Source organism: Colias eurytheme, chromosome 7 (assembly GCF_061535395.1).
Source record: "Colias eurytheme isolate Ceu_HAF_F1 chromosome 7, ilColEury1 Martin Lab GWU primary, whole genome shotgun sequence".
NCBI classification, from domain to species: Eukaryota; Metazoa; Arthropoda; class Insecta; order Lepidoptera; family Pieridae; genus Colias; species Colias eurytheme.
The window spans coordinates 3,561,001-3,580,322 of NC_142986.1; the positions used below are offsets into that span (position 1 = coordinate 3,561,001).

Here is a 19,322-nt window from a genome sequence, read left to right on the forward strand (position 1 = left end):
TTATATGACTGTGTAGTGTGTGCATATCTCTCCGCGACTCAAAAACAACTGTACCGATTTTCATACTGTTTTCATCGAGAATTAGTTTTACACTGTAAAAGTTTACCTAGAGACAAAGCCGCTATCAATGTACAAAATCAAAATATTAAATATACGGTGCTACAATTGTAACAACCTAACATAACACCATTTCAATTCAAGCAATCACAGTTTAATTTTAATCCAAAACTCCGAACAGTACTTTTAATTTGAATCGAAGAATGGATTCCAAAGAACCATTAAGAGATAATTACTGATCGCCTTCCGAGAAGGCTGACACCTATGATCGCGCTATATCAAGTATAAGGAACTATTCAGTATTCGTGTACCTACCTAAAAAAACAGGCGTTTGATAAACGACTAAAACTTGACGTATTAAACAATGCCTTAGCTCATTTTTAGCTCTTTTATTGAGGTCTAGAAATAGCTTAAGAATATATAAGCACAATTATGTAGATATTTTGTGAAGCTTTATAAGATTTTAATACGCTTATTTTTTACGTGAGTAGGGAATTAAGCCATTGTATGTTCGACTGTTGTGAAAAATATTACCTACTAAAATTCGTATCTATTATTTTAAGATTTTATGATGAGTCAAATTGGATTAGTTTTGGTAACATTTTAACTTTTTTTTATTAAATTGTAGAGCATAGAGCTCATTATTGGATTTTCTCTACAGTAAGTCCTTTGGAACAAAGTTTTTTGCACCTCAACTGTAAAGCTCTAACCAGGCGAATAATATATCTCTATTAAATTTATTGCTTTTATATACAAGAAAGACTTATTTTATTATTCCTAGATGTTGGTTCCTACATCTATTTATTATATTATTATCAAAAAATATTTCAAATAAACGTATATAATAATAATAACAATATTTAAGGTTTAACTTATAGATACATGCATAGCTTTTCTTGACATGAAATGATTTCATTTATTTCTTATAATATATTAATGGTTGATAAAGAAGTTAATTTTAGTCTGTAGCTATCCTACATTCTTTAAAGAGCATAAAAAACTCAGATACATTTTAAAACATGTGTGTATCGAGCCTAAAGGCAACCACCTAATTCAAAGACCCTAGGTTTGTGAATTTAATTTCGCCGTATTTCAGTCATTTCGTTCATTCACTTTCGGTCCTTGCCGTCAACCTGAAATCTGTCAAGGCTGAAGGCTGCAGTGCCGACTAATCGAAAAGTAAATGACTATAGTAAAGATTGGTTTTGTTTTGCTTTCTAATTGTATATACTGTAGTTAGGTATAACAAGTAGGGCACAATGTTCAATATTACTAATTATTGAAACAAATAGCATTTAGTTAAACCTATTAAATATAATACCAACTTAACACTTTTACAACCCATAGGTTGTTGAATTACGTAGGTTGTTCTCTATCATAATAGTAAACAGTACCTAAGTAATCCGAACTTAACACCACTGCACAGGTACAGGGAATAGATATTATATATCTACCTATAAATTAATATACGTATACGTAGGTACGCAAATTCATATTAAATTCTATTCCGCCAACGATTGATCTAGATTGAATTTTATACACGTATAAACGTATCAAGCCAATGGAGGCGTGTTAAGTTCAAAGTTCAAGTGGCTAGCGGCAACGAAGCCTAAACAATTTATAGTTTAAAGGTCTTTCTAGATAATCGGGATATTCCGATTTTCATAACGCGTTGGTGGACAGTAGGCTCGTAGGCTGATCAAAGACACAAAATGTCACGTTAATGCTGCGGGATGAACCGCTATTAATATACAAAATGTATTTTTTTACTCTGAAACATGTCAACAGTATCGATATTAGCATTCTTATCTGGAATTTTACATACCTACTTATCTGCTTATATCCTGCGTTTTGATAATATTATCTAGTTTATACTTTATGCGAGTCTCGTTAGCGCCTTAACAATATAGTTATTGTAAATAAGTAGGTAAATAAGTATGTATTTATTTGTTATTATTTTTATTCTCTACATTAATGATAAATTTCATTTTTTTGTTGCTGCTGAAAGCAGCAGTAGTTTTTGAAGACAATGGTAGATTTAGATTATGATTTACATATTTATGTATTTATAATTTTATACATATTTAGAAACTTACATTATTGGGAATACATATGTCTATTTAATGTCACAAATTCGCCCTTAACATAACTCGCTCTAACTAGATCCATTTGATTAAATAAATACAAACGATATAAAATCTAATAGAGTAGGTAAGGGAACTAGAGTACCCACTCTAGTTTCCTATCCATGCCTATTCAAAAGCATTTTATGTTTATTAAATTTAATAATATCTACAGAAACCCATTATCATCTTAACCCAAGTCTATTATCAGCACGAGTTATGAGTTAGTGGCACATGCTCAATTGGTTGGGGATTTCAGGTCGAATTGCCGTCAAACAAATGTCGGTATCTCGTAATGCAAATAAACGTTCCGAACAACGTTCGAATTTCGTTTATCGTTCTTTATTTAACAATGCCTGCTACAAAAGCTTCCCTTGTAGGGCAAAAGTAAAATGTTAGTACATGGTAAAGGCACAGATTAGATACTAGGTAAAGGGCACATTGCTCTACTTAAGTACTACTACTTAGTTGGTAGGGAAATAGTAGGTGCACCACCTATGCATATTCAGATTTTTCTATATTTATTATAATACAGTTCCTCATTATTATAATAAAACCCAGAATAAATTTACAATAATTCAGATGTTACCCGCAAATGAAATATCATACGACGAAAAACATAAGAAAATTCCTTCACAGCGTATCCATAAAAGGCACAAAGCTTGTTCCACATTCATCGCACAGAGTACACCCTGCGTCATTGTAAATGAACTCGCAATAATTCACCCCTACGGATTCGTTCCTTTCGTGTAACCCAACTGGTGTGTCAACTAGTCGGCCGATTTGTAGAGCTAAGTGTTAACTACTTTAATTAAACATATTAAATGTGTGATTGAATCACTGTGTATTTAAACGATATTGGTTAAATAATTCGTATCCAATATATGATTCCTATTAGGTAGGTTTAATAAGTATCTATTGTCTATTATTGACCAAAAATATTAGACTTTGTCAATAAAAAAAAATATGTCAATAATTAGATATGCCAGATAACTGACACAATTTACAAATCCAAACCCGAAAAATATATAAAAAAAACGTAAAATTTTCGTGTAACGATGAAATCAAAACTGAAATATATTCGATCAATGTCCTCCATAATGTCCCGACGCTCATGCCATTCAAATCCTTCATATCATAGACGACAAAGAAATTACGGGCTACGTAGATCTGTTCCCGCCTCAATAGTGCTTTGGGCATTTCACAGAATACCTGCGAGAGAAGGCTTAACATCACAGCGGCTTATAAATTTTCTAAAAAGGCACTATAAAGTTGATAATCCGGGAAGAAGCGGTAAATCCATAGCGACAATACTAAGGTGTGCAGTTGAGTTTGGTCTTTTACAAAAGCGCGGTAAACGCTATTTTCTGGCGCCAACAGATCGACCGTCCTAGGGGCTAATTAAAAGTACCTACTTTTAGAAATCTTATTTGGTGCATAAAAATATCTTGTGTTTTTTAAATTTAAATGTTAAAATGTGTGTCCGTACCTGACTAGCGTTATCATTGCTATCATGTATGTTTGAATCTAGAAACATAACATAAAAATAATATTCGGACTACTCTTATTACTACTTTGTTCTGTGTAATTTAAGATTTAATAAAATTTAATAATTTATGAGAAAGTGTCAATTTATTTGAGAAAATATATTATGTACTAGCGGTCCGCCCCGGCTTCGCCCGTGGTACATGTTTACGTTTTCTCTACATAAGAACCATTCTCGTACTTCAAGGAATATAATAAAAAAAGAATTATCGAAATCGGTTCAGCCGTTCTCGAGTTATGCGCTTACCAACACATTTTGCGATTCATTTTTATACAGGGTGTAATCGTTAAGTGTGCACAAGCGATTATTCCGTAACTATTGCAGATATCAAAAAACTTTAAACTGATATCGAAAGTACTTAACCTAATGAGTAAAATGGCCATAGTAAATTTTTAAAAATAAAACGAGAAATAACCAAAAATGTTACATGAAACGCTCCCATACAATTTATTTCCCATACATTTTGTATTCATAGTAGATTTTCGAAGTGACGTCCTTATTGTGCAATACAATGAGGAGGTCTATTTACAGTTTCTAAATGAACTTCCCTCCAAATTTGCGAAGTAATTAAAGCAGAAAACCAAAAAAACAAGAAAAAAAGCTAAAATCTTTCATATTAAATGTATAGGTTGATCCAAAAGTAATGATAATTGGGTATTTCCTGTGCACATAAAAATATAAAATAAATGTTTTATGCTTGCTCATGTAATCACTAAGTTATCACAAAAAAATTATATCTACAGGCCACGTTTCCAAGTATTAACATTAATTTTAATGTGAACAGTGCGAGCCAGAATGTTTCCCGACGAAAAGAAGAAACAACGATTCGACATTTAGAGGGTGAATTTCTAAATTTTTAATGAGATCAGGATAATTTTTTGTCACGATTTGTGACCATGGGCGTTACCTGGGTTCACCATGTTTATGCTGAAACCAAGAAACAATCAATGGCCTGGATGCGAGCTTCCAAAGTGACGGTGAAGATTTTCAAAGTGAAAATTAGTGGGATAGATTAAAGCCGTAGTTTTTTGGGACGCTGAAGAAATGTGGAATATTTTAAGAAGGTAGCCACTACTGCACAGGGCTCTTACTACACAGACCAAATTAAAAGATTGCGGGTAGGTTAGTAAGAAAAAGAGACATGGAAAACTTCGGTCTTGAATGTTGGTTCACCAAGACAACGCACCAGATCACAAAGCGTCAGTTGCGATGGCTGCCAATCAAAAATCGGCATTGAAAATGCTTGAACACCCACCCTGTTTGTAAGATCTAGCTCCTAGTTAATTCTATCTCTTACCTCGGCACAAGAAACACCGTCGATACAAGAAATTTTAAGACGACAGCGAAGTGATGGCCGATTTTGAGGGGTTTTGTAGATGAAGTCAAAGTTTTTTTTTCTAAGTTAAGGAAAAAAAATATCGAAGTATATTATCTAGTTAGAAGACTATCTAGAGAAAAACATAATTATTTTAACTGTATTGACCTTGTTTAATATTGATTATCATTACTTTTGGATCAACCCATGTACATGGGATATTCATATCTCATACTAAATGTATGGGAGGGTTTAAAGTTAATTTTTTAGATATTTCTCGTATTATTTTTAAAAATTTATTATGGCCATTTTACTCATTAGGTTAAGTACTTTCGATATCAGTTTAAAGTTTTTTGATATCTGTAATAGTTACGGAATAATCGCCTGTGCACACTTAACGATTACACCCTGTATATAAGATAAGGGGTGTTTGTCACTGTAGTTTCTACTATCCCAAAACATGGAAACATACCTACAGGATGGAAATTTTGAATGTGCCCCGGAGGGAAAGTACTTGTACGTAGGTTCGGTTCCCTTTGCTTTAATACATCCTTAATAATTAATCTGATATGAGATGATACATGCTATGGTCTTGTTTTAATTTCGAACTGATTTACAAATTGCCCTACCATCGTTCCAATTTTAGATTACGATATACTTACGCAAAGGTAGCCAATAACTGTTAATTTGTTAAATTGATGTTATTGATACTTTGCGACGGAAGGTGCTAGTTAAATTGATTCCTTACGCCATCTAGTTCGAAATAAGCAAACCTAGTATAATAGAAATTGTTTGACATTTATACAGAGTGGAATTGTTTAGTGCCACCTAGAGAGAAAAGTCGACTCGTGTCCCGGGTGTGGTGAGCGACTTTTCGGGAATCTTTGAATACAGTTTGCTTTCCTTATAAAAATAATGGAATGATTTGATTAATTTACATTCACTACATTCCACTTTATAAAATAATCATATTATTAAATTAAGGGATACTATAAAAATAAAAAATAAAATAACATTCAATCAATAATAATTATATTTCATATATCGCTTCACAATCTTGTATTTACATGATCTCTTACTTAAATATATTGACCTAAACAACAAAAAGAAAAAAAATACTATTCGGTGTACTTATACTGCGTTATGCGTTTTAAGAGCACTGCCCCAACTTTAAAAGGTCATAGCAATAAAAATCAAACTTCAAAAGTGTTAAACAAACCAGTAAAATACATTTAAAATCGGAAACATTGTTAGATTATAAATAAAACCAGAGTACAAACTAAGTTGTGGAATGCTTACATACAAGACACCTACTCAAGACAAGCCGATATCACATACCTAATTCACAATTCAACCATGTTCTAAGCGAGTGAATAACAACAACATTAAGGTATGTACAGAGTAATGAATTTTAATATCATAACATTTCAAGCTGGCAACACTAGTCTGTACATGTTCAACAAAATGGCGGCTGGTTTGTGTGCCAGCTTTTCTACTACAGGGTTATAAGTTGCATGAGTACGTTCGGCGAATGTTCTAGAAGAGCAAATCTTCGTCGCCTTCGTCCAAAAGGTTTGCGATACCGCGTAACTCTACGCCAGCTGCCTTCAAGGCGGCTTTTTTCTGAAATAAACAATAAGATGTTAATAAAACGCATCCACAATTTAAACTAAATAATCAATACATTTATTAATTTTAATTTGCATCATCGTCATTGTCAGACTACATTTGTGCACACTGGATGTGATGATACTGGCTAAATATGAAGGTTTCATTTAAATTTGTACTTCAAACCATTAAATTAATGTACTTCTTTTAATAGAACGCATAAATTCTAATTAACACACACTTAGAATGCTTTATTTAATATTTACTGTAGTATTATCTCACTAGTACTGTGTGTATTAACCTCTTATATATAATTTAGGTTGAATTGAATATAAACCTTGAAACCATTGTGCTTAAAAATTATAAAAATCCATTGCACCAGAGATGTGCAAGAATGCGTAGATTGGGATGTGTTTGTAAAGAACCCAAATCATATAACTTCATTTAACGTTCAAAGAGATACTATTGTTTATAAATTGTAATACACTTTTTGACTAACAAAAGTTTTATAGTATATATTGAGATTAAAATTATTTAGTACTAGAGGTCCGCCCCCGCTTCGCCCGTGGTACATATTTCGCAATAAAAGGTAGCCTATGTCCTTTCTCGGGTATCAAAATATCTCCATACCAAATTTCATGCAAATTGGTTCAGTAGTTTAGGCGTGATTGAGTAACAGACAGACAGACAGAGTTACTTTCGTATTTATAATATTATAGTATGGATAGTTAACTTACAGCCTCCGCTTTGTCTTTGATGATCTTCTTCTTGTCCTGAATCTTCTTCAGCCGGTAGAACTCCTCACGCTCAAGTTCGTCCAACTCGGAGATAATGTAAGCCAATGTTTTTTCCAATCGGGGAATGATTACTGAAAACACATACAATTTCAACTGTTAAAATAAAGAGCCAATGAAAAGGTTATAAAACTTTAATATTGTTAAAATTCTATATTTAAGTTACATGCAAATAATTTTTGTCTAGTAAAGTTATGAGTTTAAAAGATTTTTTTTCTACAATGTTGAGAATATTCGTCAAAACAAGTTATATTATATTGTATTACTTATACTTATAATTATACTTGGAGGAGGCCTTTGCCAACTGGCAAACGGACACGCAAAAATGGATCAAACCGAGCATATATAACTACATACATGTGTAAAGTCCGAACAAAGGCTAATAATAATAATAATATACTTATATCAACTTAAATTTACCATGCTCAATAGCGTTAACACGTCTATTGGTGATCTTGATAACTTCATCGAGGGTAACGAACGATGTCTGCAGCGAAGCCAGTTCAACAAGCAGCTTCACAGCACTCTGGAAGTTCTTCTTCAGCTTGGTGAGTTGCTGACCACCTCGCGCGAGTCCCGCAAGCTCGTAGGTGTCGGACCCGTCTTGGTACGACTCGAAGATTGGGAGCGTGACACCTTAAAAACAAATTATTTGATAGAGTTTGATGGCATTCAAATGCTTTATAAATATTAAATGTGTGGTTTTATGAAACCACGGTAAAAGTTAAACTTAGGCACAAAATTATCGTATTTGTACGATAATGACTCCGAACACTGCTTTATACCTACTCGGCAGCCGACCGTCACGCGACATGCGCTACACAGACCAAAAAGTTTGAGACGATGTAATAAAAGTTTCACTTTAAAATCTATCTTTGCTATATTGTAAATGCGAAAGGAGGTGATGAGGAAATTACTAATCCATACTAATATTATAAATGCGAAAGTAACTCTGTCTGTCTGTCTGTTACTCAATCACGCCTAAACTACTGAACCAATTTGCATGAAATTTGGTATGGAGATATTTTGATACCTGAGAAAGGACATAGGCTAGCTTTTATTGCGAAATATGTACCACGGGCGAAGCCGGGGCGGACCTCTAGTATTGTATAAAATTGTCCTACTAATATTATAAATGTGAAAGTTTGTGAGGATATGTGTGTGTGTTTGTTACTCTTTCACGCATATAGTACTGAACCGATTACAATGAAACTTAGCACACTTATGGAACTTGGATTAACACATAATATAGGTTTTATCCCAGAAATCCCACGGGAATGGGAACTATGCGGGTTTTTCTTTGAAAACACTGGCAAAGCCGCGGGCGAAAAGCTAGTATACAATAAAACACACCTAAATATTGAAGGTTTCTTAAAATCGAAAAGATAATACCTACATTCTTGCGATTAAATTTTGAGAACAGATACTTTCTCAGCGCTGTTTATAAAATGAACAATACTGACAATACCTTTTAAATCATTAAAATCTGATTTATGTCAAGTTTTTAACCATTTGTGTATGTTATTTACAATTTTACAAGAACATAATTGCACAAATGCTTAATCCATTAATTAATTTGTTATAAGGATTAATGACAGCATGAACATTATAACCATTAGTATATAACTATCAATGAATCAAACTATTCATTTTTAGTTATTATGATCAAGATGTAAATAAAAAAAAACGATGTGTGGCACTCTGGGACTGCCGCGGTAAAGCTATTGCATGCTATGCCTTCAAGCCACACCTCCGCCCATCGGAGTGGGGAGCGTGAAGTTTTTTCGTTATGAAATTTCTCAATTCGGTCCCCGCGCTCAAGGCTCGCGATAGAAGCTATGCAATAGCTTAAAATTAAAAACATACCAGCAACATTGTCCTTCTTGGAACGGATTTTAATTTGAGCCTTAGTAACATTCTGCAAGACAACTTGATTGAAGTCTCCTGTCGTGAACTTAGCTTCAGCCAGAGAGAATGCTGCTTCTTTCATCACCTCTCCCATGAGCGTTTTAGTCTGAAAACAGGGTAAATTTATGTGTAAAATAAAATGTTTTCATTGTTTACTTCACCTAAATATCTAAAAATATAAAAATCTAATATAAATATAGAAAGTAAAGACATTGGTTGCTAATAATAAGCTTAAGGTTATTATTTATACTTTTATAAGAATAGTAGCAATCAACTGATATTCAAACACATGAATGCATAAACACTGGACAGACCTGTTATCAGTATTTCAAGATTTATATGGAGTAGTTACCCAAAATTTCCTATAGGATGGCAAAAAAGTTACATACCTCGATGATTTTGCTCAAGATCATACGGAACCTCACTTGTAAGGCATCAGCCTTTTTCTTGAGGAGTCCATGTCCCTTTTGTGCCCCAGCCAGACGGCCCTTTATCAACATCTGAGCACTGAAATTCAATCACAAAATTACATATGAAACATTCTTTACGGGGTATCTCACTTGAACATAACGCTATCTTTTAAAATATCAATATGCACACTTACCCACGGGAGGGGAAAATAGCTAATTTTTCTTTTCCAGACATTTTGAGCTATAAAATGTAATCTTTTCGTCGCAAATTTCACTCCCAATCCCGATCACCTGATGACAGAAGACAGCTCGATGATACACTTTGTCTATGCCTAGTCTTGTGATCTTGCTCTCAAAAACCGAGAGAGAATGTATGTCTTTTGGTATAATTTAAATAAAATTTTATTAAAAAAATATATCACAATGTAGGATCATTACATAATTGCCATTAATTGTAAAACTGCTTGAATTTAATAAACAATGCCTTATATAAAAATGGTAGTAAGGGTAGTATGTATTACAAAAACGTGACAGTCCTATAATAATATGGAGTATTAATACGATATTATTGTAGTTTTAAAAATAGGCATTTGGTGTATCATCTAAATAAATAAAAAGAAAGATTTTTGCCTTTCGATATATTATCTATTAAAAAAATTGGTTTTGTTTTCGTAATGTTTGGCACCACATTTGGCACGGTGGCACCGATCGATCACCTTTTAAAAAATCTATCTTTCAAAAAATAAGTATTGCCGACTTAGAAATTTATCCTTCAATGAGGAGACTTGCAGACTATTTTTGAAGTGATACTTCTTTATCGGGGTTGAAAAAAAATTTGTTGTAACATTTTTTCGTTACGCGCCATCTTGTTTTCATCCCTACCACGCGTGATTGACGTATTTCTGTAAAGTTGCTTAAAGTAAATTATTTTTTGAAAAATAAGGTCATAAAGAAGTTTCACTTCTTACTTTCGTACACTTATAGTACACGCACAATTTTTTTATAAATTTAAATCATATTGGTTTAAAATACTTAAAAAAACATAATGATTAATAGGCATTTATGAAGTCGTGCTTTAGTATTTTTCTTGTATGATATCCTTATTTGATTAAATTTAGACTTATTTTACCTCACTCTGAACAAAAATATGGCTGATATAAGTAATATAATGTGAAGTGAAATCAATATAGCATGACTCTACTAATATATATTGAACATTTAAGTTCTTTTAAGTAATCTAAGAATTAATTAAGTCTGAAAATAAGAAAAACTCAAAGATATTTCATATTATTTCTAGGTAAAATAAAATTTATGCGTTGGTTACACTGTAAACATTTTTGATTTCCCAAATCTCATTTGTGTCAAATATTGACATTTTAAAATTTAATAATTAAAATAATAAAAGCTGGGTAGAAGAAATCTTGTCCTAATTCAAAGTTACCATCTAATGTTTTTCTTACAAATAAGTAATGCAAATAATAAAATAATTCTAGTTAATTGTAAAAAATTTAAATAATTAATGGTAAAACATATTTTAGAATATAATAAAATGCATGTGGATGCATGCTTGGTGTCATTGCGGTTGTGTTTTGAAGTATTATCTCACTATTATCTTATAAGCAATGTTTGTATGACTATCGAATTAAAAAGTTAATAGCGCGAATACATTAAACATGCCAGTAAGTTTGTGTAGAATATGCCTTGAAGAGGGAGCTAAACTTCCTCTGTTTGAAAACACTGGTGACGAAAATAGTTTACTGTCAAAACTGAAACTATGTTTACAAGAAAAGGTAAGGAACCAGTTTCATTCATTACGTTCTTTGCTGCTTTTATTAACAAGAGTTCAGCCTGAAGTTTTGTAAATTAAAAATTTCACATAAGAATCTTATAAGTTTATGAAATTAAGAAAACATCAACACAATATTGGAATTTATACTATCTACCAATAAACATAGCTTAGTAAGCCTGCAATGTATTCTATGTCTATTTCTTATGTTTCTCTTTAAATCTTTTTCAGATTGAAGACATTGATGGCTATCCACGAAATATATGCAAGAGGTGTAATGTAACTGTGGATCAAACATGTGATTTTATTAAAAAGTATAAGGAATCATGCCGAATTTTACAAGATAATTTACAAGTGAAAATAGAACAAATAGATTTGAGTGATGATAGTTGTCACGATAATGGATTTGAAATTGAAATAGAAACGAATTTAAAAAAAGAAAGCAGCGATGATGAATTGCTTAGCAATATAAAAGAGTTTAATAGAATCAAACTTGAAGCAGATACTAATAAAAAGGAAAATGTTGCAATCAAATCTGAAAAACCAAAACGAAAGACTTTAAAAACGGCAAAGTGTACAAATAAAATAGCATCTTCTATATTAGAAGGTGATTTCTTTTGGATTGGTGACACATGGTGGTAAATTTTTGCTTTACAATATTTATTGAAAAATTCATATAAAAAACAAATTTCTTATTTTGTTTATGTTTCAGTATTAAACCTAAAAATACCAAAACTATTAAAAAGGAAACACCCGTAAAATCAGTGGAGAAACCGAAACGAGTTCATATCAAATTACCAAAGGTGAAAAAACCTGATCCACCCAAATTATGTGATGTTTGCGGAGATATATTTACGTCACAAGAAAAATTATGTAGGCATAAGAAAAAGGTCCATTTTCCAAAGGATCCAAAGAAATGTCCCCAATGTCCCCGCATATTGAGTTCTGAATATTATTTAAATAGACATTTGCGACGGCGACATCAAACTGAGAGGCAGTTTATATGTGCAGTATGCGGTAAAGCATTTGCGTTTAAGGGAGAACTGGCCACTCATCATAGAAATGTTCACAATAAACATTTATTACCCAAAAAGAAATATGCCTGCAAAATATGCAATAAAGAATATAAATGTGGAAAATCAGTTATAGTTCATGAGAGATCAGTGCATACAGGTATGAAAGAACTTTATTAATAATTTCCCCATAATTAAGATCCTTTTAACTTAATAAATTTATAAAATGGAATATTCCTATGTGCTTTATAGTAAGTTTTATTTTATTTTAGTAAGTACCTTTCAAGATTTTTGTGGTTATATCTACTTATTAACAAATCTGTTTAAAATGAATCTTGTCTATGATAATCCATACTAATATTATAAATGCGAAAGTAACTCTGTCTGTCTGTCTGTTACTCAATCACGCATAAACTACTGAACCAATTTGCATGAAATTTGGTATGGAGATATTTTGATCCCCGAGAAAGGACATAGGCTACCTTTTATTGCGAAATATGTACCACGGGCGAAGCCGGGGCGGACCTCTAGTATAGTATAAGTCATTATAAATTAATGTCTGTACCTTTTCATCTTTAAGTCTCAAGTCTGATCGATATTTCAGGGTTAACTAATGTGTCAATATTATTTCTTTAATTTCAGGTCAAAGACCAGCAGTATGTTCAGTTTGCGATAGTAGTTTCTACCATGAGGACTATTTAAAAGAACATATGCGACTGCATACTGGCGAAACACCATTCAAATGTCCTATATGTGGACGAGGATACGCACAAAGGGGGAATATGAAAAGCCATCTTAGAATACATAGAATATCAGAATTAGATGCAAATACTCTAAGTAAAATAAGACCCAATTATTTAAAACTTTTGAAGCCCTAATTTAGTTATATTTTTGTAAATTTGAATAAGCTATATGTTATTTTGTGTGTTGAATTGTTGACCACTCTACCATTGTTACATTTATTAAAAAAATTATTCCATTGTGTAGATTATAAACAAAAAGAAAGATACCTTAGTTCTTGTTTAATGAGTTGAGTTGTTGTGTAAGTGCAATATGCTCAGTTTAAATAAAGAATATTTTTATTTAGTGAAAAAGTTAATTTATGTTGATAGTAAGTATCTATTATTAAGTTTAATATTTTTGCAAAGATAATAATATTATGTAACTTATAAGCAATAATTTTCTTGGAATAAATTTGAATAAACGTTGTTGGAAAATAAAAAGCGTTGTTTAAAATTCCAATTACATTTGAATACATTGAACTTTACCAATATTAGAAAAAAAAACATAATGCACACAAATCATAATACCACAGCATAATACACTTTGATTAAATATTTTGTCCAATTTCTTTGTATCCAAGCCATTGGAAAGTCGCTTACTGTCAACGTCAAAGCAGTATTATTCTCATTTCGTGAATATTCTTTCATCCTTGTTTGTTTTTGTTTTATGTTTAGGGATAAACGACGCATAGATTTATTTATTAATTATTTTGGCGCATCATTCAAAGAATGTTACGTACGAAAATACATATAGCGCTGAGCGCTATCGGTGCATTCTTCGGTTTATCAGCTTTTATATGTTTTTGTATTGTTTACGCCAATATTGAAGCTGGAATGTGGGCGTTATTATCCGGTAAGTCTTATATTTTTACTAGCTGCTCCGCGCGGTTTCACCCCCGTGGCTCCACCCCTGTTGGTCGTAGCGCGATGATATATAGCCTATAACCTTCCTCGATAAATGGGCTATCTAACACCGAAAGAATTTTTTAAATCGGACCAGTAGTGCCCGAGATTAGCGCGTTCAAATAAACAAACAAACAAACAAACTCTTCAGCTTTATATTTATAATATTAGTATAGATAATTTAGTACCCTTTTCTGGAAATTAAACTGATCTTTAGAAGCAGACCATTGATTTCCTTGAGAAAGTGTTAATTTGCCACTGTTACATGTTTTGGTAGATGTTTTTGTATCACTTAAACTTTTTTTATTAATGTTTCTATGATTATACAGGTATTCATGCATCGTTGACCTTAATGCTGCACTGTCATTACTTAAAAGAATCTTTACATGTGAACTTTTCAAGAAAGGCTCTTCAATACATTGGAGATTTTGGAATGGTGGGCTTTATATCAGGAACTGCATTGACATTATTCTATATATTCCTTGAAATATATTATAAAGCAGGTAAAAACTATTTTGAATATCAATCCTTGATCATGTGTCCAATTTCAACTAATAGTCATTGGAGAAACTAAACATAAATAACATATTTTTCTTGGAAGAAAATTGCTAAGTCTTTTAATTTATTAACAGTTGACATAAAAAAACAAAATATTTCCATTATTTGTTATTCATAAACTTGAAGGTCCTTTTTACATTATGACTATTTCTTTGTTACTTGATTATAATCAACATTTTCTTTGCAGATATTTTACCGATAAAGTCTAGTATTATAATAAGAATGGTGTGGTCCTTCATGATGATGAAGTGGGGCTTAATGTTATATATATTTACAAAGAAATACCTACGAACCTACAATGATCATCAGCTATTCTCAGAAAATCCTAACATTGAAGAAACATAATTTAGATTATTGTTATTAAACCATACACACCTAATTGAAAATGTAGAAGTATTTTTTGCTTGCAATTTTAATTATTGTTCTTGTTCTAAGATTTTAAAAATTTGCAAAACATGCATTGCAATCAGGTTTCTAAGTCGAAAATGTTTTTAAAAATTTGTTAGGTCATTCACTTGAGTATGAGTCATTCATTTAATTTAATATTTTGTATTTAATAGTTGTGCAATCCCATATTTTTAGTATATTGTGTAAATGACTAAATAATATCTAAGTTTGCCACCTATATTATATATTTTTTTAGTGTGGAGATGAAAATTTGACTTTTCACTGATTTAAAATTAGATTTTCCCAAAGTTTTCAATTTCATTACCTGTTATTTTTTTAATACTATTTACTGTGATATTGAGTACATTATAATATAATATGAGTGGCAACCCTTAACAATCATTTACAGACACTCAAATTTTGGTTGTCTTTGCCTTTTTATTATATTCACTTTAAAGAAATCCAATGCTAATGTTAAAACTTTCTGATAACTTATACAAGTTGTAAAAAATAGGTACCATAATACCTAAGTAGACTATATCTTTATAATTATTAATGATTATTGGAATTTTTTTAATTTAAACACAACCAAAATATAAATGTTGAAAATGGTTTAGACTTGAATTTGCCAAAAATAATATTAGTTTATTATTATTTATTTAATGTTTGATTTGATTTTCTTAAGAAAATTAAATTCACAGTATTTTTAAAGATTTATGTTATTAAATTTTATTTGAGCCCATTGATGTTAGTGTAGAAATAATATGGCTTAGTAAATTTAAGGAAACAATATTTGGCTAGTAGATTAGGAAAAAACTGGACTGAAAAATTTTATTAGGTTTTAGGTGAAGGTATTAAAAAGACTAATTTTTTTTTATTTTATATATTATGTAGTGTTTAATTGGCTATGGTTATTTGAATTTATTTGGTTCGGTATTATTTGGTATTAAATTCAGGGTAGCTTTTATTTATATTTTATTATTTTTCTATAAAAAAATGTGAAACTCCTATTATAAATTCATATCTTTATGCATGAATGTAATGTTATAAAAAAGTGATTTAAATAAAATTGTTTAATAAAATATATTCTTTTAATGTTTCCTCCATTCCTTAAATTATTTACAAACTTTAAGCTTTAAAAGACATAAATAAGAGAGAAGTGAAAGAACTAAGCTTTAAGCTCATAAGTATATAGAGTTATTTCCGATAGAGAAAAATAAAATGAAATTATTATTATAAAAGTTTAATTTCATTCATAATACCATTACGGTAATGATGTAAATAAAGCAATTTGAAAGAAAACTCGCTGCGAAATGTGAACTGTGGTGTAAACTGTAAAGTGTAAACTAAACGGGGATTCATATTCAGTAGATCGTAGAGCGCGCGTTGTAGAGCACGCGCGTTGTCTACTGGCTGCCATAGCAGTGTAATTCGCGCGGGAAAAATGACATTTAAAATTAAAAAGTGCGCCTAATTTTTTTTTATTATTTTGAACGTAGCAATAGTTGTGGAATGTATGCAAATAAAGTATATAATAAGTACCAAGTTGGCAGTGGATTTTTTTTATTTTAAAACACTAGTGGTGAGTTCTTTCATTTTACTAATTTAAAATAAGGCTTATAAAAATAAAAATAAAAATTTTGGAATAATTAATAAAAATACATTAATTTCAACAACTTCCTGTGGCCCTAGAACGGCTTTTAACTTATAAAAGTTATGCCTATAGGGGAACTTTTCATGAAAATTCATAAGTCTCGAAGAGGTTCGCATTGCAGGGAATCATTTTCGTATTTTGTTGTTCATAAAAAGTAGATAAGTAGCACGTTCTTCGGTATTTACATCTGTAAATAATAACTTTTTTTTTTTATTTAAAAAAGTAGTTTAAATTGAACATCATTAAATATTTTTAAAGCGTGCACATTTTAACTTAAATCATCTAAAGTTATAATATAAAGTATTATAAAGTAATAATAATTGAACGCTCTTCGGAGAAAACAGTGGAATTCCTTAGAAAGATAATTGACTGCCTGAAAATGAAATATCAGCTCATCAACGAGCGGGTAAATTTTTTAAAGTAGATACAATAACAATACTTTACTTTTCACAAGTAGGTAAGCCTAAAATACCTTAATCATAATAAGTAGTACCTAATAGGTAATTATAGCAATATATTATAACTAGCGGTCCGCCCCGGCTTCGCCCGTGGTACCTACATGTCTCTCAAGTTGGATCGAACTGCACATGGTGTGCGAATTTTATTATAATCGGTTAAGTGGTTTAGGAGTCCATTGAGGACAAACATTGTGACAGAAGATAATGATTAAAAAAATATCTCAAGGGTCTCTACTCTCTGCGTATTGGACCTGTGTCCAAACTCCAAAAGACCGGGTATCTTCCTTCTGGTGGTAACCGTGTGTTAAAACGAGAAACATAATCATTATTTTCTTTGGTTTCAAGCACTTGAACTAGAATAAAGAATTATACATACTTCAATAGACAAAAGCTAGCAACATATTATCAGGCAATAATTTACAAATTTAAAAAAAAAAAGTTCTTTGCCACTAAACGACGTAGAATGAAATGAAGCGGTATTTTCTGTTATTCCATCAATTTTGTAAGCAATAGACATTAGTACGTGATGCACGGTCCGTTCCGTTCCAACAGAGAATGTAATGATAGCAAATCGTTTGTTATTCACCTTAGAAACAGGAAGAGGAAACAACTAAATCTAGTGTACATTGTTTTAACATTTTCGTAAGTAAAATAAACAAATTTTTATGCGCATATCAAGGTTTCTAAGTAAAAGTTATCAATAAAAAATTATTGCTTGAATGTCATTGAGATTTTTTGTATGTTATGGTAATATTGGTTTATAGTAGATCTTAGGTACTGTACCTACGACTCTGTGCTTTATTCTCTTCCCATCATTTCAGTAAAATAAGATATAATTTTAACTACTTATTCTATATTAGACTTGTTTCATTTATATCACCTCTCCTAAAGTCTACAATCATCTTCATTGAAAGCTGTATTTACATAACTACATAAATGATGACCAACATGTAAGTGTTAATAAAATGATTATCTATAATAATTCATAAAATACAATCGGTACATACTGCTGAGTGCTAACATCACAACAAACAGCGTCCATTACCATTTGCATCTCAAGATTTCCTCTGGCGCGGATGCTCCAGTCAGTTTTCCCAGGCTTATTTATAATTGCTTAATGCTTAGCGATATAATTATACACTATAAACCGGCAGAGATCATCGCGTGCGTTTCCGTTTGCATAAACGACTTCGCTTCCAGAAACTAATAAAATAAATAAGTTTATAGTTTGGGATTGCTGCTTTAGTGGCACTATATTCGCGTGATTTAGAGAGAAATCTCTACTCGGGTTAGAGTTTAATTGGCAACTGTTAGGAATAAATTTGTATTTTTTTTCAGTTCCCTCTATTTAGTTATTTATTTAATGTTCATCAATAAAGAAATATTAACTTAGGTACCTATATTTTGCTGTCTCTGCCTTCTGGTGAGTCTTTTATAAATCTTCAAAAGCAACAAGCTAATAATTGTATGTAGTTAGTATGAAAATAAAAAAAAAAAGAATTTTCTACAGTTTATTTTATCAGTTATAGTTAAATCATTAGAATACTAAGATACATAATATGTTACAATTATTGTTCAACGCACCCTCGCGTTCAGGAGTCCTTGAGTTTCAATAGTCGTAGAATAAATTTTTCAATTGAAGCAAAAAAGTTTATTTCAACATTTAACGTTAGTCAATAGTTTTTTTCTCTATGCTTTTGTCATTTGTAATTGCTTCTTATTTGAAGATGCCTAATTATGAAATTCCTATTGAATGTAGAGCGGAAAATTATAAGACCCAAAATGACTTTACAAATTAGAGAATTCCTTTTCCAAGGTGGATCACCTCTGTTGCGGAACATACAAATTTCTTAATGAATATTTATAACAAAGTAATTCATCCTTCCTTGAAGAACCTAATCGGTCTTACCTGTACTAAATGAACTTGCAAAAGATCCGGCGTGGTTCGTCCATTGTATTCCGATCATTGTAGATCTTACAAAACAGTGATATATGGGGTCGTGTTAAACAAATAATGGTA

At 31.2% G+C, this 19,322-nt stretch overlaps 4 protein-coding genes across 8 annotated transcripts in view; 3 read left to right on the forward strand and 1 right to left on the reverse strand.

The window, feature by feature from the left end:
* Positions 1-6,056: 6,056 nt before the first annotated feature.
* LOC149906953 (V-type proton ATPase subunit D) lies at positions 6,057-10,107 on the reverse strand. 2 transcript variants are annotated; one of them, XM_090104008.1, is made up of 6 exons: positions 9,956-10,107; positions 9,741-9,858; positions 9,310-9,457; positions 7,864-8,079; positions 7,387-7,517; positions 6,057-6,664 (listed from the first exon to the last, which is right to left on the reverse strand). In XM_090104008.1, exons 1-6 carry the CDS (start codon positions 9,994-9,996, stop codon positions 6,578-6,580), a joined length of 741 nt encoding a protein of 246 aa, XP_089960134.1. In that variant the 5' UTR covers positions 9,997-10,107; the 3' UTR covers positions 6,057-6,577. The 2 variants fall into 2 exon arrangements, with proteins under 2 accessions (XP_089960134.1, XP_089960135.1); XM_090104009.1 differs by having other exon boundaries at positions 7,383-7,517.
* A 579-nt stretch (positions 10,108-10,686) lies between these two features.
* On the forward strand, positions 10,687-13,757 carry LOC149906954 (uncharacterized). 4 transcript variants are annotated; one of them, XM_090104011.1, is made up of 5 exons: positions 10,687-10,704; positions 11,300-11,551; positions 11,779-12,185; positions 12,260-12,720; positions 13,203-13,757. In XM_090104011.1, exons 2-5 carry the CDS (start codon positions 11,435-11,437, stop codon positions 13,436-13,438), a joined length of 1,221 nt encoding a protein of 406 aa, XP_089960137.1. In that variant the 5' UTR covers positions 10,687-10,704; positions 11,300-11,434; the 3' UTR covers positions 13,439-13,757. The 4 variants fall into 4 exon arrangements, 3 of the variants coding, with proteins under 3 accessions (XP_089960137.1, XP_089960138.1, XP_089960136.1); XM_090104010.1 differs by lacking the exon at positions 10,687-10,704 and adding an exon at positions 11,139-11,227; XR_016456956.1 differs by lacking the exon at positions 10,687-10,704 and having other exon boundaries at positions 11,092-11,551; positions 12,260-12,811; positions 13,203-13,335.
* A 222-nt stretch (positions 13,758-13,979) lies between these two features.
* On the forward strand, positions 13,980-15,895 carry LOC149906955 (heme transporter hrg1-B-like). Its single transcript, XM_090103720.1, has 3 exons — positions 13,980-14,195; positions 14,575-14,748; positions 14,991-15,895. The coding sequence occupies exons 1-3, from the start codon at positions 14,072-14,074 to the stop codon at positions 15,146-15,148; spliced, it is 456 nt and encodes a 151-aa protein (XP_089959846.1). The 5' UTR covers positions 13,980-14,071; the 3' UTR covers positions 15,149-15,895.
* A 644-nt stretch (positions 15,896-16,539) lies between these two features.
* The window catches only part of cyr (cypher), a 37,078-nt gene continuing 34,295 nt past the window's right edge, over positions 16,540-19,322 (forward strand). The window contains exon 1 of the mRNA XM_090104013.1: positions 16,540-16,772. The gene's annotated coding sequence lies outside the window, so the exon portion shown is untranslated. The remainder of the gene's footprint in view (positions 16,773-19,322) is intronic.

Excerpts from the sequence above, each read along its gene's own strand:
- LOC149906953 (XM_090104009.1), bottom strand. The coding sequence starts at position 9,996 with ATGTCTGGAAAAGAAAAATTAGCTATTTTCCCCTCCCGTGG. Across the intron at positions 9,859-9,955 it reads GCTATTTTCCCCTCCCGTGG|TGCTCAGATGTTGATAAAGG; the intron begins GTAAGTGTGCAT and ends ATTGAATTTCAG. Across the intron at positions 7,518-7,863 it reads TGTTAACGCTATTGAGCATG|TAATCATTCCCCGATTGGAA; the intron begins GTAAATTTAAGT and ends ATGTGTTTTCAG.
- LOC149906954 (XM_090104011.1), top strand. The coding sequence starts at position 11,435 with ATGCCAGTAAGTTTGTGTAGAATATGCCTTGAAGAGGGAGCTAAACTT. Across the intron at positions 12,186-12,259 it reads TGGATTGGTGACACATGGTG|TATTAAACCTAAAAATACCA; the intron begins GTAAATTTTTGC and ends TTTATGTTTCAG. Across the intron at positions 12,721-13,202 it reads TGAGAGATCAGTGCATACAG|GTCAAAGACCAGCAGTATGT; the intron begins GTATGAAAGAAC and ends CTTTAATTTCAG.
- LOC149906955 (XM_090103720.1), top strand. The coding sequence starts at position 14,072 with ATGTTACGTACGAAAATACATATAGCGCTGAGCGCTATCGGTGCATTC. Across the intron at positions 14,196-14,574 it reads AATGTGGGCGTTATTATCCG|GTATTCATGCATCGTTGACC; the intron begins GTAAGTCTTATA and ends ATGATTATACAG. Across the intron at positions 14,749-14,990 it reads TGAAATATATTATAAAGCAG|ATATTTTACCGATAAAGTCT; the intron begins GTAAAAACTATT and ends TTTTCTTTGCAG.